This window comes from Pleurodeles waltl, unplaced genomic scaffold, assembly GCF_031143425.1.
Source record: "Pleurodeles waltl isolate 20211129_DDA unplaced genomic scaffold, aPleWal1.hap1.20221129 scaffold_37, whole genome shotgun sequence".
Classification (NCBI taxonomy): Eukaryota; Metazoa; Chordata; class Amphibia; order Caudata; family Salamandridae; genus Pleurodeles; species Pleurodeles waltl.
The window spans coordinates 10,704,589-10,721,555 of record NW_027150076.1 but is presented as its reverse complement, the minus strand read 5'-3'; the positions used below and the strand labels follow the sequence as shown (position 1 = coordinate 10,721,555).

Genomic DNA, 16,967 nt, shown 5'->3' with positions numbered 1-16,967 from the left:
GATCTCCATACTGGGCATTGGTGTGTGGCATGACGAACTCCACACTGGACATTGGTGTGTGGCATGACGAACTCCACACTGGACATTGGTGTGTGGCTTGACGTTCCATCATTGGCCAGCGGGGCTGTGGGATCCTGGTCCCTCCTGGGCTGTGACTCCGGCGGTGATCTCCTGACCAGTAACAATACTTGTGCCATCCTTGGCTGTGACTCTGCCCTCCTGGGCTGTGACTCCGGCGGTGGTCTCCTGACCACTAACGATACTTGAGCCCTCCTGGGCTGTGACTCCGGCGGTGGTCTCCTGACCACTAACGATACTTGAGCCCTCCTGGGCTGTGACTCCGGCGGTGGTCTCCTGACCACTAACGATACTTGGGCCCTCCTGGGCTGTGACTCTGGCGGTGGTCTCCTGACCAGTAACGACGGTGCTGGCGGTTGTGTCTGGATCGTCGGAAATGATGGCGCACTTCTCCGCCGTGACACTCACAACAGGTTGGGGAGATTTCCTCGGGACCTTCCCCACCTTCTTTGGAGTTACAGCTGACTCTCCAATCGCCTTGTATCCCATTTCAGTTGTTGTCCCACCAGGAGTCTTGACACGGTCCCGTCGTCCACTCTCCAATTTCAGAGCCTTTACAGGGGGTGGGCTGACAGTGCCTTGGCTCCGGGTCCTACTGCCTGCCCTGGTGGACGGTGCACTCCAAAAACCTGGAACACGCACCACTGGTACTGGAGGTTTTTTGGCTGAGGCGCTACAACGGGACTGATGAATTGGAGGGGGGGGCGCAAAAAGGTCAATTTGACATAGGGACAGTTTCTGATGGACACTGGGATGGGTAGCTGGAGGAGGTCTGAGAGTGGAGGAAGAGGAGGTGGTTGTAGGAGGTGTCACTTTAGGTGTTTTGGGTGCAGGTGCAGGTACTGGAGGCTGTCGTGAGGTGGATGGATGTTGGGTGAGTGATTGCCGGCGTTTGTGTACTTTGGGAGGGGGCGTCACAGACACACTGGGAGAGGACACAGGGGAGGTGTAAATGGCAGTGGAGGTGGTGAGTGCAGGTGAGCGGCTTGTGGTGCTGGGTGTCCTGGTGCGAGTCCTAGTGCCTGTAGATGTGGTGCATGCAGGTGTGTGTGTAGACGACAGTGGGAGGGAGGAGGGAGAAGAGGAGGAGGGGGACACAGTGGAGACAGTGGATGTTGCTGTGTCTGTATGGGTGTGATGCTTGTGTGAGTGCCTGTGGTGTGTGTGGTGCCTATGTTTGCTTGAGCTACTTTTGGGTGTTGACTTGTGTGCATGCTGGTCTGTAGGTGTGCTTGGGATGGGCTGGGGTACAGGGGATTGGGTCTGGGTGGAGGAAGTTGGAGGGGGGAGGCTGGACACAGGGACAATGGCTGCCATCACAGCAGAGGCCAGAGATTGCAGGGTTCGCTGAAGGACAGCCTGACCAAAATGAATGCCTTCCAGGAATGCATTACCATGTTTCAACTCTCGTTCTACACCCTGGATGGCATTCAAAATGGTAGACTGCCCAACAGTGAGTGACCTGAGGAGGTCAATGGCCTCCTCACTGAGGGCAGCAGGGGTGACTTTGGCAGGGCCTGAGGTGCCTGGGGCGAAGGTGATGCCCACCCTCCTGGGTGAGCGGGCACGGGGCGAACGGTGAGGGGCTGCTGGGAGGGCGGCGCTGGTAGGGGAGGTGGCGGCTGTACCTGTAGAAGTGGGGCGCACAGATGGTGCCGCCACCACAGGGGAGCTCACATCGGCGTACGAGTCAGTGTCGCTGGTTGGTGATCCTGTGGCCGACATGAAGCTCCCCTCGCCCTCCGTCCCACTGGTGCATTCAGAGTCTGTGGTGTGGCCCTCCATGGCCATGTGGGATGCAGCTCCCTCGTGCTCCGGTGCCACTGTACCTCCGCCTGATGATGCTGATGTGCAAAAGGACAGGGAGAGCAGGAAAAGGGGGGGAGACAGAAGAAAGAGAGTTTTAGTGCATGGCATACCGCTACCGTTGGCGGACAAGGCAGACGCAGCAGCCCCAGGCATTACGCCGTGCTCCTGGCCTCTGCACATGCAATTTCTGGGATATGGCCTACATGCCAATGGTAGAAATCTGCGCACATGGATGGCAAAGGGGCAACTATACCTCAACTTGCCACTGTTCTGAGCTGGGGTGGAGTCCCACATGACCTACATTACGGAGGGGCCTTGCCTACCTAACTCGCCCTGGCCTAGGGACACCCACAGCCCACCTCCCCCACCCAGACACCTCCACTGCACGCAAAGTCCACAGAATGAGGTTGTACTCACCCCCTTGTGTCTGCTGTGATGTCCTTAAGCGCCCATCCAACTCCGGGTAGGCCACCGCCAGCATCTGGAACATCAGGGGGGGTCATGGTGCGAAGGGCACCCCTCCCACGTTGGGAGGCCATCCCCAGCTGAGCCTCCGCCGTCTTCTTGCTGCAGCGGCGAACACAGGGTCCGGACTTCCTTGGCGATGGCACGCCAAATGTCCCTCTTCTGGTGGGCGCTGACCTACATGACATGCACAAGGAAAGAGGAACAGTCATTACCTACTGCATTGTCAATGTGAGTGGCCCCCTCCCAACTCTGGGCATGTGGCCCATTCATCCCCATGCATTTCTGTTCTAAGAACTCTGCCCCCTTCCCTCTCCCACCCAGCCCTGTCCACCCAGGCCTAGCCCATCCAACGTGCTCCCTGTGTACTGACCTGTTGGTCTGGAGGACCGTAGAGTAGCATGTACTGGGGGAGGACCCCATCCACAAGTTTCTCCAACTCCTGTGCAATGAAGGCAGGGGCCCTTTCCCCCGACGCAGCAGCCATCGTCTCTTCCAGACCGAGGTCACAGCAGCACTGGCAGTGTAGGTCCTCTCCTGTCGAAGGTCAGGTATCTAGTGATTGAACAGATAGAAAATGGCGGTGACGTCCGCGGCAGGGCGCATCATCACCGCCGGCGCACCTGTTCATTGGCTCCTGGGACCCATAGGGTCCAATGTTAACCAATGCAGCATTGCGCCGCGGGCTACGACCGCCTACCGCGACGGTGTCCAACGCCAGCGCAGTTACCCCACAATTCCATTGTCCCACTTTAGAGGTCAGGCAGCCGCCATTTCAGGGGCCCACATGGCTTCATTTACTACTGCGTCACACATACCGAGGCCTACACTCAAAACATATCCTGGAAGGGTTAATTGTCTGTTGTAGTCTTGTGTATGACTGTGGGTACATACCTGGAGGAATGGTGACTGTTTCTTCGCTGTTGTCCTTCTTAGGCACCGTCAGTTGGGACATATGGGAAGATTGCGGAATCCGCTGGTGGACCTGCTGACAATGAAAGAGAGACATTTGATCGTGACCTACCGGTTTGACTGTGCCACAATCCAGCAACTATGTACCCAGTTGGAGCCAGACCTGATGTCACCAATCCGCCATCCGACTGGAATCCCCCCTGACGTTCAGGTGCTGTCAGTGCTCCATTTCCTTGCAAGTGGGTCATTTCAGACTACTGTGGCCATGGCATCAGGGATGTCCCAGCCTATGTTTTCCAACGTTTTGTCCAGAGTGTTGTCTGCCCTGCTGAAACACGTAAGGAGATACATCATTTTCCCTGAGGTGGAGGATTTGCCTACAGTGAAAGGTGATTTCTATGCCCTTGGACATATCCCCAACGTCATAGGTGCCATTGATGGGACCCATGTAGCTCTGGTCCCCCCACCCCCGCAGGAGTGAACAGGTATACAGGAACAGGAAGAGTTATCATTCGATGAATGTCCAGATGGTCTGTTTGGCAGACCAGTACATCTCGCAGGTAAATGCTATGTTCCCTGGCTCTGTGCATGACGCCTACATCCTGCGGAATAGCAGCATCCCTGATATGATGGGTCAACTCCAGAGGCACCGTGTATGGCTATTAGGGGACTCTGGTTACCCCAACCTTTCCTGGCTATTGACCCCAGTGAGGAATCCCAGGACCAGGGCAGAGGAACGGTACAATGATGCCCATGGGTGGAGTAGGAGGGTGATCGAACGCACCTTCGGCCTCCTGAAGGCTAGGTTCAGGTGCCTACATATGACAGGTGGGTCCCTATTCTACTCACCGAAGAAGGTGTGCAACATCATCATCACCTGCTCCATGCTCCATAATTTGGCTTTGCGACGCCAGGTGCCTTTTCTACAGGAGGATGATCCAGATGACGGTGTTGTAGCAGCGGTAGAGCCTGTGGAGCCTGTAGACAGTGATGAGGATGAATCTGAGGAAGAAGAAAACGACAACAGGGAGTCAGTCATACAGCAATATTTCCAGTGAAACACAGGTGAGAACATTTTCAGGTTTCACATTACATTAACTTTCATACGTCTACCTCTATCCTGTACCTACATTTCACTCACTATTTGTTAACTGAGTGGTCCCCTTCCATTTCAGTTTCACAAATGTGGTAACCTACGTGTCAACAGCTTGCACCCTTGAAGGGCTTGTGATGTGTGACATTGGTATGTTGGCCTTCCAATGGGTAACCCTTTTCGACACTGTAATTGACAATACAAAGTTTAAAATCATAGACTGACTCCAGTTTTATTAGTGTTTCAAGGGTGTTTATTTAAGTGCATAAACATGAAGGGGGGTTGTGAAATGGGGATGGGTTATGGTGGAAGAATGTCCATGGCAGAGTCCAGTCTATTAGTCTCACAGGTACATTGCACATCTGGCCATTGGAAGTGGAGCTGTGGCAATTCTGAATTGGACAGGGTAACAAAGTGGGACAGTGGGGGGACAATCAGGGTAGTCTTATTTCCTGGCGGGGGTCTTGCCATCTTGCTCTGTCCTGTTCCTGGATCTCAGGGACCGCTTTCGTGGTGGTTGTCCATCTGCAGGGGGTGGGGTGCTGGTGTGTTGGTCCTGTGGTGGGGCGTCCTGTCCACTAGCGCCGGCGGAGGTGGTGGGCATTTCATCGTCCTGGCTAGTGTCAGGGGCCCCTCGGAGTGCCACGGTGCCCCTCAAGGTCTTTTGAATGTCCGTCAGCACCCCTACGATGGTGCCCAGGGCGGAGCCGATGGTCCTGAGCTCCTCCCTGAACCCCAAATACTGCTCCTCCTGCAGACGCAGGGTCTCCTGCAACTTGTCCAGGACCGTAGCCATCGTCTCCTGGGAGTGGTGGTATGCTCCCATGATGGAGGAGAGGGCCTCGTTGAGAGTAGGTTCCCTTGGCCTGTCCTTTCTCTGTTGCACAGCAGCCCTCCCAGTTCCCCTATGTTCCTGTGCCTCCATCCCCTGGACCGTGTGCCCGCTACCACTGCCCCCAGGTCCCTGTTGTTGTTGGGGTGTTGGGTTAGCCTGGGTGCCCTGTAGTGGTGGACACACCGCTGATTGACCTATCATGGGTAGGGAGGTATGGGCCCGCTGGGTGGGTGCTGTGCTGGTGTTACCAGAGGGTGGCAGCTCGGTGTTGTGCTGTGGCTGGGCAAGGGGAACCGACTGTCCTGAGGCCCACGATGGTCCGGGCTGGTCATCAAGATCCAGTAGGGCAGGGCTGCTGTCGTCACTGTGGGCCTCTTCTGGGGGTGGAGTGGTGTTGTCTGGACCCTCTGGTGTGGTGACGTTCCTTCGGGTTCCTGCGGGGGTATAAGTACATAATTATTGCATGTGTGTGTTTCATGGTGTGCAATGGTTGGGTGTGCGTGTACACCAGTGCTAGCATTCCTGTGTGGGGGCTTGTGTGCTGATGGTTGGGGGGTGTTCTGGGTCTGTGCAGTGGGCATGCTTTAGTGCTGGGTATCCATGCTTAGTTGTGTCATGCTGGTCTTGGGGTTGGGATGGGTGGTTGGTGTTAGGGGTATATTAGTGAGGAGTTAGGGTGTTAGGGGAGGGTGTGAGGGTGGGGGGGTGTGATAGCATGCAGGTAGGGTGGGGGATATGATAGTTAAGATTTGACTTACCAGTGTCCGTTCCTCCGACGACTCCTCCGAGGCCCTCAGGATGCAAGATGGACAAGACTTGCTCCTCCAATGTTGTTAGTTGTGGGGGAGGAGGTGGGGGTCCGCCGCCAGTCCGCTGTACCGCGATGTGGTGCCTGGATACCGTGGAACGCACCTTCCCCCGTACGTCGTTCCACCTCTTCCTGATGTCCTCCCTATTTCTTGGGTGCTGTCCCACAGTGTTGACCCTGTCAACTATTCTTTGCCATAGCTCCATCTTCCTGGCTATGGATGTGTGCTGTACCTGTGAGCCAAATAGCTGTGGCTCTACCCGTAGGATTTCCTCCACCATGACCCTGAGCTCCTCCTCAGAGAAGCGGGGGTGTCTTTGGCGTGACATGGGGTGGTGTGGGGTGGTATATGTGTTGATGAGTGTGGTGAGTGTAGTGGTATGTGGTGTTTTGTGCGTGGATGTTGTGTGGGTGATGGTGTAGTGTGCCTCTGTGTGATGGGGTTCTCTATTCTGTGCTGTCTCTCTATGGCCTTCTCTCTAATTTTGGGTCGTAGGGGTTTGTGGGTGATGTGGGTGTGTGTTTTATATTGTGTTGGATGTGTGGGAGTGTTGTTTGTATGTGTATCAGGTGTGTGTATTTGGGTTTGTCCAACGTGGCGGTGTTTTGGAGCTGTGTGTGTATTTTGAGCACGGCGGTGTGTACCGCCAATGGAATACCGCGGTTGAAAGACCGCCGCGTGGATTCGTGGGTCGTAATAGCATGGGCGTGTTTCTGTTGGCGTGGAGGTGGAGGATTTGTTTCCGCATGTTTATCGCTGACCTTTGGTGTGGCGGTATTGTATGGGTGTCTGAGTTTCGGCGGATTCCGCGATGTGTGTCATAATAGCTGTGGCGGCCTCCTGCACGGCGGTAAGCGGCTTTTACCGCCAATGTTGTAATGACCCGTATAATCTCTCAAAAGGAAGCCTTGCTCATATCATGACAATGGCAGGTATTAATGACCATTGTACTTTACTTTTAAATGAAAAATCAAATGCCCTAAATACTAACAAATACAGGCAATGTGAGAATATTACAAGTGATTTATCAACCATGTTGGCTGGTCAGGAACCACAGTCATGGGATGTAGACAAATATATACCCGATCCAGAGGCACTTCCCAATAAAGAAGAATCATACACAGGCAGTGAGAGCTTTGGTTTATCATTGCTACAGAAGCACCATCAGTGAACACACACAGGAGAAAAGCCATTGAGATGCAGTGAATGTATGAAAAGTTTTAATCAATTATCACGACTACGAATACATCAGCGAACACACACAGGGGAGAAACCATACAATTGTAGTGAATGTGTGAAGAGCTTTAGTCACTCATCAACGCTACAAAAACATCAGCGTACACACACAGGGGTAAAACCGTACCATTGCAATAAATGTGTGAAGAGCTTTTGCCACTTATCAACCCTAAAACAACATCAGCGAACACACACCGGGGAAAAACCATATCATTGCAGTGAGTGTGGAATTAGTTTTAGTGGTTCCTCAAATCTCAGGATTCATCAGCGAATACACACAGGGGAAAAGCCATTCAAGTGCACTGAATGTGTTAAGAGCTTTAGTCGATTAACAACTCTCCAAAGCCATCAGCGAACACACACCGGGGAAAAACCATACCATTGTAGTGAATGTGGAAGTCATTTTAGAGAATCTTCAACATTAAGGAACCATCAGCAAATACACACAGGGGAAAAGCGATTCAAGTGCACTGAATGTGTGAGGAGCTTTAGTCAATTATCACACCTCCAACGCCATCTGCAAACACACAAATCAGAAAAACTATTCAAGTGCAGTGAATAAGAGAAGGGCGTTAGTCAATTACTGAGCCTACATAGTCATCAGTAAATTACAGAAGATGATCACATTACAAGTATGTGGAACATTCAAATTCCAGATGCTAAAAGGGTTGATGATACAAGCTCCAACTATTCAGAAAAGAAGAAACATGCATATATTTGTAGAAATATAAAAATATCTGTTGTCAGTGATTGCTTATTTCATTTCTCTACATATAAGAAAAAGAAAAGAAGTTGCAAGCAACACATTAAGACATCAACAGAGTGTGGAATAAAATAAAAGAAACAGTGTTTTTTCTTCGATGAAGTAGAGTTATAAAGGAAAACATCCAAGCACACCTGCTCATGCTGCCTGTAAAAGCAACACTGTGAACAATGCTTGGACTAACAAGTGTATTTTCAGCTAACTTCAGGAATTAGTCCAAAAACCTATAAACCCAACACACTCAAACCGTTTAAAGAAGCACAAACTGGAGAATAGTCATAGCTTATTGTGGTGTTTGGGTGCTTTTTGCAACATTTTGTGACTGTGGCCAGAGAACAGAGACCAAAAGCACGAGAAGTGAAAGTAGGAAACATGAGCTGTAACTCTTAGGATTAATGCTTCCAGTGCACAACATTTACCCCTCAAGACCTGTCTCAGGAGAAGTGATGCTTATTTCCATCATCACATGCATCTGTAAATGCACCCACCATACTGTTACTTCCTCAGTGATGTTCCACAGCTGCATCCTTGGGAAATTGGATGGCTCCAGGGCCGGACTGGGAACCCAAAGTAGCCCTGGCAATTTTGTCAGACCATCCACTGGGTATGGGGGGATGGGGAGTATGAAGTACTGCTGCAGAACCGTCCCTCACTGCTTCAGAACTGGCCCCCACCCTTCCAGCCTCTCGGGGAAACACTCGATGCCCGCTATGGCCCTGGACGGCTCACCACAGACTATGGTAATGATTCATTGTTAGATGTATGTAAATATATTTTATGAGTTTCTTATTTGCAGAGAATCATTCAACCGAATCCTGACTGGGTGCAAGGATAGAATCAGTGTATGATGGCAAAATTACTGATAGGAGAAAAAGATGTTCTTAATAAGTTCCTGAAGTGTTGACGGCTAAGTAAAGATGGAATCTTGAGCTGTAAAGAATTCCAGCTCTTAGAAGCTAGAATCCAGAACTATCGACTTCCTGCTATACATTTCTGGAACCTTGGCACTGGAAATGAAATCTGGATTGAGCAGAAAAGAAACACAAATTATATTCAGGCTTGTGTTTATAAGCAAAAAGGGACCCTCGTTTTATAAACTCTGCGGGTAAATGCAAGGCCTTTAAAAGTGTGTGCTGCCTCATCAGTATGCAGGTGAGACTTTCTCAGACCTCAAATAAGATAGATCGCAGCTTTGTGAATCATCTGAAATGTGCTTTTGTGGTGCTGGAGCCACCAAATAAACAGTGTTTTCATAACCTTGTGTAGTTGAAGGAGTTCTCCGATAAAAAATTCATGTGAGAAGAAAGAAAAGGAAACATCTTCAGTAGCCAAAGATGGCAGAAAACAAATGTAATCCTCTTAATTAATTTAAAAAAAGTTCAGAGTCCCTGCTGCCGACCACCATCACCAACACCTAGTAGTGGACTTGGAAATGAAGATGTTACTTGCTGTTAAACACCTGAATGAGCACAGTACATCAATGCCGCCAGAGCTCTGCCCGTCCTGGCATGTTTCACATTGAAGGTTTTATGAAGCAGGGAGAATCAAGAGTCTCAGCAGCTGTGACTAAGGAGAGATCACTTTTGATGGATACTTCTACCTGACGATTCCTCATCTATAGCATAATCCCCAGGTGTCAGTCTGGAGCAGGAACTTCAAGGCTATCATATTGATGCTAGGGGGTCAGGCATTGCATCGTTGTCAAAAGTGGCATCCGATGACAACAAAGCCATATAGCACTCACCCCGGTACAGGGACATCTGTTACCTTTTTCCAACTCCTTTGGCACAGATCCAAAGCCCACTCTCTCAAAAAGTCTTGAGTTTTCTCATTGAAATTTTTTCACAAGTGCAGTACCATGCCTCCTCCCAAAAAATCGGGGTTCAAACCCTGTAGGGATTGGGAAGGACAGATGTCCATAACTGATCCCCACTTCATCCGCCACTAGTCCCTTGTTTGAGACCATGAGTCCTGGTCCTGTAACTTCTACCACCACCCAAAGGACATCAAAGACCATGAGGCAAGACTCCTCATGGTCCAGGCCATGGACGAGAAGCGCAGTCAACACTGTTTCCGACCACACTACAGCTCAAAAAGGAAAAGTTCAAGAGGCAGGCCCTAGTGCAAGTGTTAATGGCTTTCAAAGCTGGAGACTGTATGGTGTCAGTCAACCTGTAGGATGTGTACTTCCACATCCCGATAGTGCATTTGCATCAGAGGTATATGCTTTATGTAGTGGGTTCTACACACCACTAACTTGTAGTGCTACCATTTCAGTTAACATCAGCACCTCAGGTTTTCACAAAGGTGATGGCAGTGGTTACAACCCATCTCCAAAGGTCGGGCACACCTATTTTCCCATACCTGGATGACTAGCTAACCAAAGTTAGGTCGCTAGATTTGATATTTCCACATCTACAGTCAAGAGCAGCCCTACTGTTTGACCTGGGTTTCTGGACTAATGAGCCAGAATCTCACCTGACACCCTCCCAATGACTCCAGTTTATAAGGTCAGTACTGAACACCACTCTTCTTCGTACCTTTCCTCCACCTCCAATGATAGTAGACATTCGGGGGAAATGGTTCCCTCTTTCCAACACAATACGAAAGTCCCAGTTCTGTAGGTCCTCTGACTCCTAGGTCTGATGGGTTCCTGCGTTCTCATAGTCCCACATGAATGTTGGCCCATGTGGGCCCTGCAGTGGTGCCTCTGCAGACAGTGGCTACAGTATGGCAGAGACCTGTTGGACTCCATCATAATCTCCCCCAGTGCTGCAACAGAAGTGGTTTAGTGGGGGAACGAGGTGAACCTGAGTTGCAAGATGGCCTTTGCTTCCCCTTCAGCCATGGCTATGGTAGTAACAAATGATTTCACTTCAGTGTGGGGAGCTCACCTAGAGGATCTTGAGATCAGAGGCCTTTGGTCAGTAGAAGAACAGGTTCTCCATATCAACCTGTTGGAACTGCAGAGTGTCCCTGAATGTGAGATCTTACAGCCTCAGCTGGTGTTATCTTGGCGATCATGAGTAGCATCCGCTATGGATATGAGTCCAGGATTCCATGGGTTCTCCGGAAGATACACCAAGATCAGTCCCAACTCATTGTAATTGCCCCAGATTGGCCAAGGGGAGTGTGGTATGAAGACCTTCAGCGCTTCTCTATATGTCCCCCTCTCAAGTTGCCATGCAGACTAGACCTTCTCTCCCAGTCGGAGGAAATGGTGCTGTATCCCAATTTCCAAGGCCTTCTCGTTCATGGCTGAGATGAGATTGAGAGGGGACATCTGAATTCCTTGCAGCTGCCACCGGATGTGGTAGACATCATCTTGTCAGTGCGCTGACCCACCACCAAGTCCTTCAGATCAAGAGGTTACTTACCTGGGATAACAACCTGTCTAGTGTATACTCTGTCTACTTGCGGATTCCTCAATGACTCTCCCTCCTCCACATTTGATGGATGTGTTATGGGACAGTTAATAAGATCCCAAATTGATTTTGGTACTGCACCACTCTATCAATGTCAGTCAATCTCCGGGCCTAAAAGGTGGGAACAATGGCTAAAACCTGGAGTTCTTGTGCACTCTATGGCTTTGGGGACCTCATCAGATGCCACTTCCAGGTCTGATGTGAATCGTTTTCTCTGGAAGTTTGACTACTTTAAATAGTTTGTTGATTGATAAGAAATCTGTCTTTAGCTTTCAGTGCAGATGTTCAGAATAAGGAGGTGCACATAGTCACTCTTACACCCAGTTGTGTGACTCTGAGGCGACAGATAACAGAACAGAATTGCATTTTCAAAGCTGCATTCGCCAATGTATTGTTGCCCTTAAAATGGAAATAATGATTTTAAATAAGCTAACATGGGGAGCTGTAAATGTGTAATAACATTCCTCCTAACATCTCATGGCCCAAGTATTCTGTAATAATTGGCCAATAGTATGAAACATAACACTAGAAAGGAATTGACTAAGTTTGTGAGTTTTAGCTAATAAATTTACGTCATCAGCCTAACAATTCACCTCATCCATAGGTTGGTGGAAGCTGCTGATAACCAGTGGTGTTTTAAACTATGGACTCCTTTAAGTCAGTCTATCTTTTGAAAATTCTATCAAACATATAATAATTTTCAGACATTAGGTGTGTGTTATACTTTTGGTGCTTCAGTTGCTTGTTTCCCTACTACTGTTTATGAATTGATTAGCTAATGATAACATATATTTCTGTTGTTGTACTCTTCTGTACTATTGATGTAATGATGCCATGGAATATACATTAATGTACATTAATTCTATGATTGATTAATTCACTCACATTCTGTCAACTCCTCAGTGATTTTCTTATTTATTAAGAAAATACTGAAATATATGTCCAGGGCAGTGGTTCTTAACCTGTGATTCGGGGACCCATGGTGGTCTGTGGAGCCTACTCCGGGGTTCATGACTGCTTAGAAAATTAAATAATATTAACTAGGATAAAGTGTATTTAAGAAAAGACACAAAGGCCCTGATTCCGACACCGGCGGGTGGCGGGCTCTGCCCGCCGGGCAGAAACCGCTGAATGACCGCTCCGCGGTCAAAAGACCGCGGCGGCCATTCTGGCTTTCCCGCTGGGCCGGCGGGCGCCCGCCAAAGGAGCGCCCGCCGGCCCAGCGGAAAAGGCCCTGCAACGAGGAAGCCGGCTCCGAATGGAGCCGGCGGAGTTGCAGGGGTGCGACGGGTGCAGTAGCACCCGTCGCGATTTTCACTGTCTGCAAAGCAGACAGTGAAAATCTTTGTGGGGCCCTGTTAGGGGGCCCCACGACACCTGTTCCCGCCATCCTGTTCCTGGCGGGTTTTACCGGCAGGAACAGGATGGCGGGAAGGGGGTCGGAATCCCCATGGCGCCGCCATGGAGGATTCTCCGGGCCAGGGGAAATCCGGCGGATCCCCTTTTCTGACCGCGGCTTTACCGCTGCGGTCAGAATGGCCCTGGAAGCACCACCAGCCTGTTGGCGGTGCTTCCGTGGTCCCTGGCCCTGGCGGTTTTTACCACCAGGGTCGGAATGACCACCAAAACGTACAACTGAAAGTTTTTTTTAATTTCTGTAAATGTCAAGGAATTTAAAATGGGAGGCTCAAAATTAAGTTGCTATCCTCAGATTGATTTGTGGGAGCAATGCAAGTGCATCAAACAGAATTTAGTATGGCTGATGAGTGGCCCCAATTGAATTAGAAAAGCTCCAACCTTTCTATTAAAATGAAAATGTGTATTTGTTTGATTCTATTTTTTGTGCATTGTTCTGTGGTTTAAATCAAAAATGCCTATGCCGGGCTCCCCGGATTCCACTAATGACTCAGGCCCTCATTATGAACATGGCGGGATAGCCTGCCGCCGACCATGCTGACGGTCGACAGAAGACTTCCAGTGGCGGCAGCAGGCATTCCGCCATATTCTGATGCATGGAGCCTCACCTCATCTGAGGCCCGCCTTGCGCCATGCTGGCGGTCGGTTGTGGAGGTGGCTGCTGCTCCACCCTCACTGCCACGGCAGTCCAGACACCGCCACGCCTATAATGATGCAGTCGGTGCATGGAGGCGCGGCGATGCCGGCGGAGCACCATCCAAGGAGCCCATTCCCTCTTGGAGCAGCACCACAGAACAGGTAAGTGCTGTCCGGAAGGGAAAGGGGTGTATGTGTATTGAGTGTGTGAGTTCATGGGTGTGTGTGTTTGTGAAGGGGAGGATGTGTGTCTGCGTGTATGAATGCATGTGTGCATGTAGGAATATGGATGCATGTGGATGTGGGGGGTTAGGGTTTGGGGGTACCTGTGTGGAGGGGGGTGGGTGGTGGATGGTGAGGGTGGGGTTTTGTGAGACCTACTGGGAGATTGGAGGGTGAAGGGATGGGGTTGGTTTTATAGGTTTGGGAGGTGTGGGCAGTTCTAGGGGTTTTGGGGGTGGGTAGTTTCAAGGGGGGGCTGGCATGTCACAAACAGGTGACAGGAATGAGAATTCCTGTCACCCGTATGCTTTCCACCAGAGATTACCTGCCAGGAAATCCTTGATGGAAATGGGATCATTATCCCACGGCCGGTCCGGCATCCACCGCCGGGTCGAGAGTGCCTACCGTCGGCCCGGTGGTCGATTCTGGCCTGGCAGTGGGTAGTAGTGAACTGGCTGCTGTTCAGAATATGGCGGTCTGAACCCGCCATGCCGTCGCTCATTACTGCTATGTTCATAATGAGGGCGTCAGTCTGTGTCCCCAAATTCCAGTAATGACGCAGGGGTCCGTTGAACTCAAAAGGTTTAGTATTCCTGGTCTAGGATGAAGGAGATATCAAAAGTCTGATTCAACATTGTTGGTCAGTCACAGCTTAAAGTGGAGGCACAGACTCCTTGCAATAGGATTTCAGTCTCAAACCTGTTGATCGCCTCTTACTCATCCTCATTGATCGTAGTAGGTGCTGGATCATGTCCCCTCCTCCCTTATGCAGATGGACCACTAGCTGGCTGAATTAATTTCAATAACAAGATCTCATGATGTAAAAGATAAAGGCAAGACAATTGTGTAGGCATTGAGAAGGAGGGTTGGGGGCAACACCATCTCCTGTCTGACTCCCCCTACTCAACTACTCAACTACTGCAGGCAGGAGTGCGATCATTTATATGCTAACAGCACCCCTTTACGAACATCTCTCTCTGTCTCTTTCAAACCCAACCTATTCTTCACTCTGTCCAACAGCACCTCTAGATGGCTTGTGGGTGAACACCAGGCTCTCTTTCAAACCAAAACTATTCTCCACCCTCTCCACCAGCACAGATAGGAGGCAGGTAGGTGAACACCAGACACTCTCTGTCAAACCGAAACTATTCTACACCCTCTCTGGCAGCACCTCTGGAAGACTGGTGGGTGAATACCAGACACTCTATGTCAAACCCAACTTATTGCACACCACCTTCTGCGGCACCTGTGCAAGAATCGTAGGAGGACTGCTGAGGGACCTGATCACTGGCCCCTCATTACAACCCTGGTGGTAAATGCTGCCTACCGCTGTGCTGACGCCCGCCAGCATACCGGGACTGTGGCGGTAATCCGCCACGGATATTATGACTCAGACAGAGAATACTGCCACAATACAGACACCCACACAATTCAGCCACACCAAAGGTCAGTGATAAACTGGCGATAGCAAAACCCACACAGTCACACCAACAGGAATTTGCCCAGAGTATCACGACCCACGAATCAACGCGGCGGTCATTCAACCACGGTAAGCCATTGGCGGTACATACCGCCGCTCTCAAAATACACCCACACTTACAAAACCACAACACATTGGACAATTCAAAATACGCACACCTGACACACACCCACACACCCACATCACTATAAAACACACACTACCCACAGCCCCTTACAACCCAAACAAAATTGAACAAGCACAGACAATCATAGAGCACACAATCACTCAGAGGCACAGAACCCCATCACTCATACACCATCCACACACATCACATAATACATCCCAACACATCACCCCACACATTACCTCACACATATCACTCACACCACATCATGGCACCTCAAAGACACCCCAGGTTTTCTAAGGAGGAGCTAAGGGTCATGGTGGAGGAAATCATCCGGGTAGAGCCACAGCTATTCAGATCACACGTGCAGCAGACATCCATTGCAAGGCAGATGGAGCTATGGCGGAGAGTCGTCGATAGGGTGAACGCCGTGGGACAGCATCCAAGAACCAGGGATGACATCAGGAAGAGGTGGAACGACCAAGGGGGAAGGTGTGTTCCGTGGTATCAATACACCAGATAGCAGTACAGAGGACTGGCAGTGGGCCCCCACCTCCTCCCCCCCAACTAACAACATGGGAGGAGCATGTCTTGGCGATCATGCATTCTGAGGGCCTCGCAGGAGTAGCAGGAGGACTGGACTCTAGTAAGACATATCATTACTACTATATCCCCCACCCTACCTGCATGCCATTACTAACTCCTACCCCTAACCTCACCCCCATCAGTCCACCACCTCACATATACCTCACTATCACAACCCACACATCCCAAAACCAAGCCCTGCATGCTACACCAATGCATGGACCCCCATCACAGACCTGCATGGACACCCATCATCACAGCATGCCCAGTAGAGAGACCCACCCAGCCCACACAATCAGCAATTACACAAGGCTAAAACCGATAGGGAAAGCACAATTCTATAAGGGAAACACACCCATTGCACAAGATGACACACACAGATACAATAACAATGCATTTGCATCCCAGTAGGACCCCTACCCAACGTCACCGGACAGGAGGTGCCAGCTACATCCAGCCCCCCCCCACAGAAGAGGCCCACAGTGATGACAGCAGCTCTGCACGCCTGGATCACGATGACCAACCTGGCCCATCAGGGACCTCTGGACAGTCGGTTACCCTGCCACAGTCCCAAACCACCACAGAGCCTCCCCCCTCAGGAAACACCAGCACAGCACCCACCCAGCGGACCCATGTCACTGTCCCCAGGACACGTCAATCAGCAGTGTGCCCACCACAACAGGGACCCCAGGCAACCCCACAAACACACAACGATCAGGGACCTAGGGTCAGTGGCAATGGGCACACAAGGTTCAGGGGACAGAGGCACATTACAACAGGGAAGCTGGGAGGACTGCTGTGCGACAGGGGGAGGACAGGCCCAGGAAACCGAACCTCCAACATCATGGGAGCATACCACCATTCCCAGGAGACCATGGGCACGGTACTGGTCAAGTTTCAGGAGACCCAGCGGCTGCAGGAGGAACAGTACATGGGGATCAGGGATGACCTCACAAAAATCTACAGCATCCTGGTCACCATAGCAGGGGTGCTGGCTGATATGGGTAAGACCATGAGGGAGGCAATGGCACAACAAAGGGCCCCTGACACTAGCCAAATGGAGGAACAGCCTTCCACCTCCAACGGCGCTAGTGGAC

The 16,967-nt window shown here is 50.6% G+C and overlaps 1 protein-coding gene across 1 annotated transcript; it reads left to right on the top strand.

Moving 5' to 3' along the window:
* The first annotated feature begins 7,211 nt into the window (after window positions 1–7,211).
* On the top strand, window positions 7,212–7,799 carry LOC138276141 (zinc finger protein 79-like). The gene has a single exon (XM_069219179.1). The coding sequence runs from the start codon at window positions 7,212–7,214 to the stop codon at window positions 7,797–7,799; it is 588 nt and encodes a 195-aa protein (XP_069075280.1).
* The last annotated feature ends 9,168 nt before the right edge of the window (window positions 7,800–16,967 follow it).

What these genes read in the sequence shown, in the direction of transcription:
- LOC138276141 (XM_069219179.1), top strand. Translation starts at nt 7,212, where the DNA reads ATGAAAAGTTTTAATCAATTATCACGACTACGAATACATCAGCGAACA.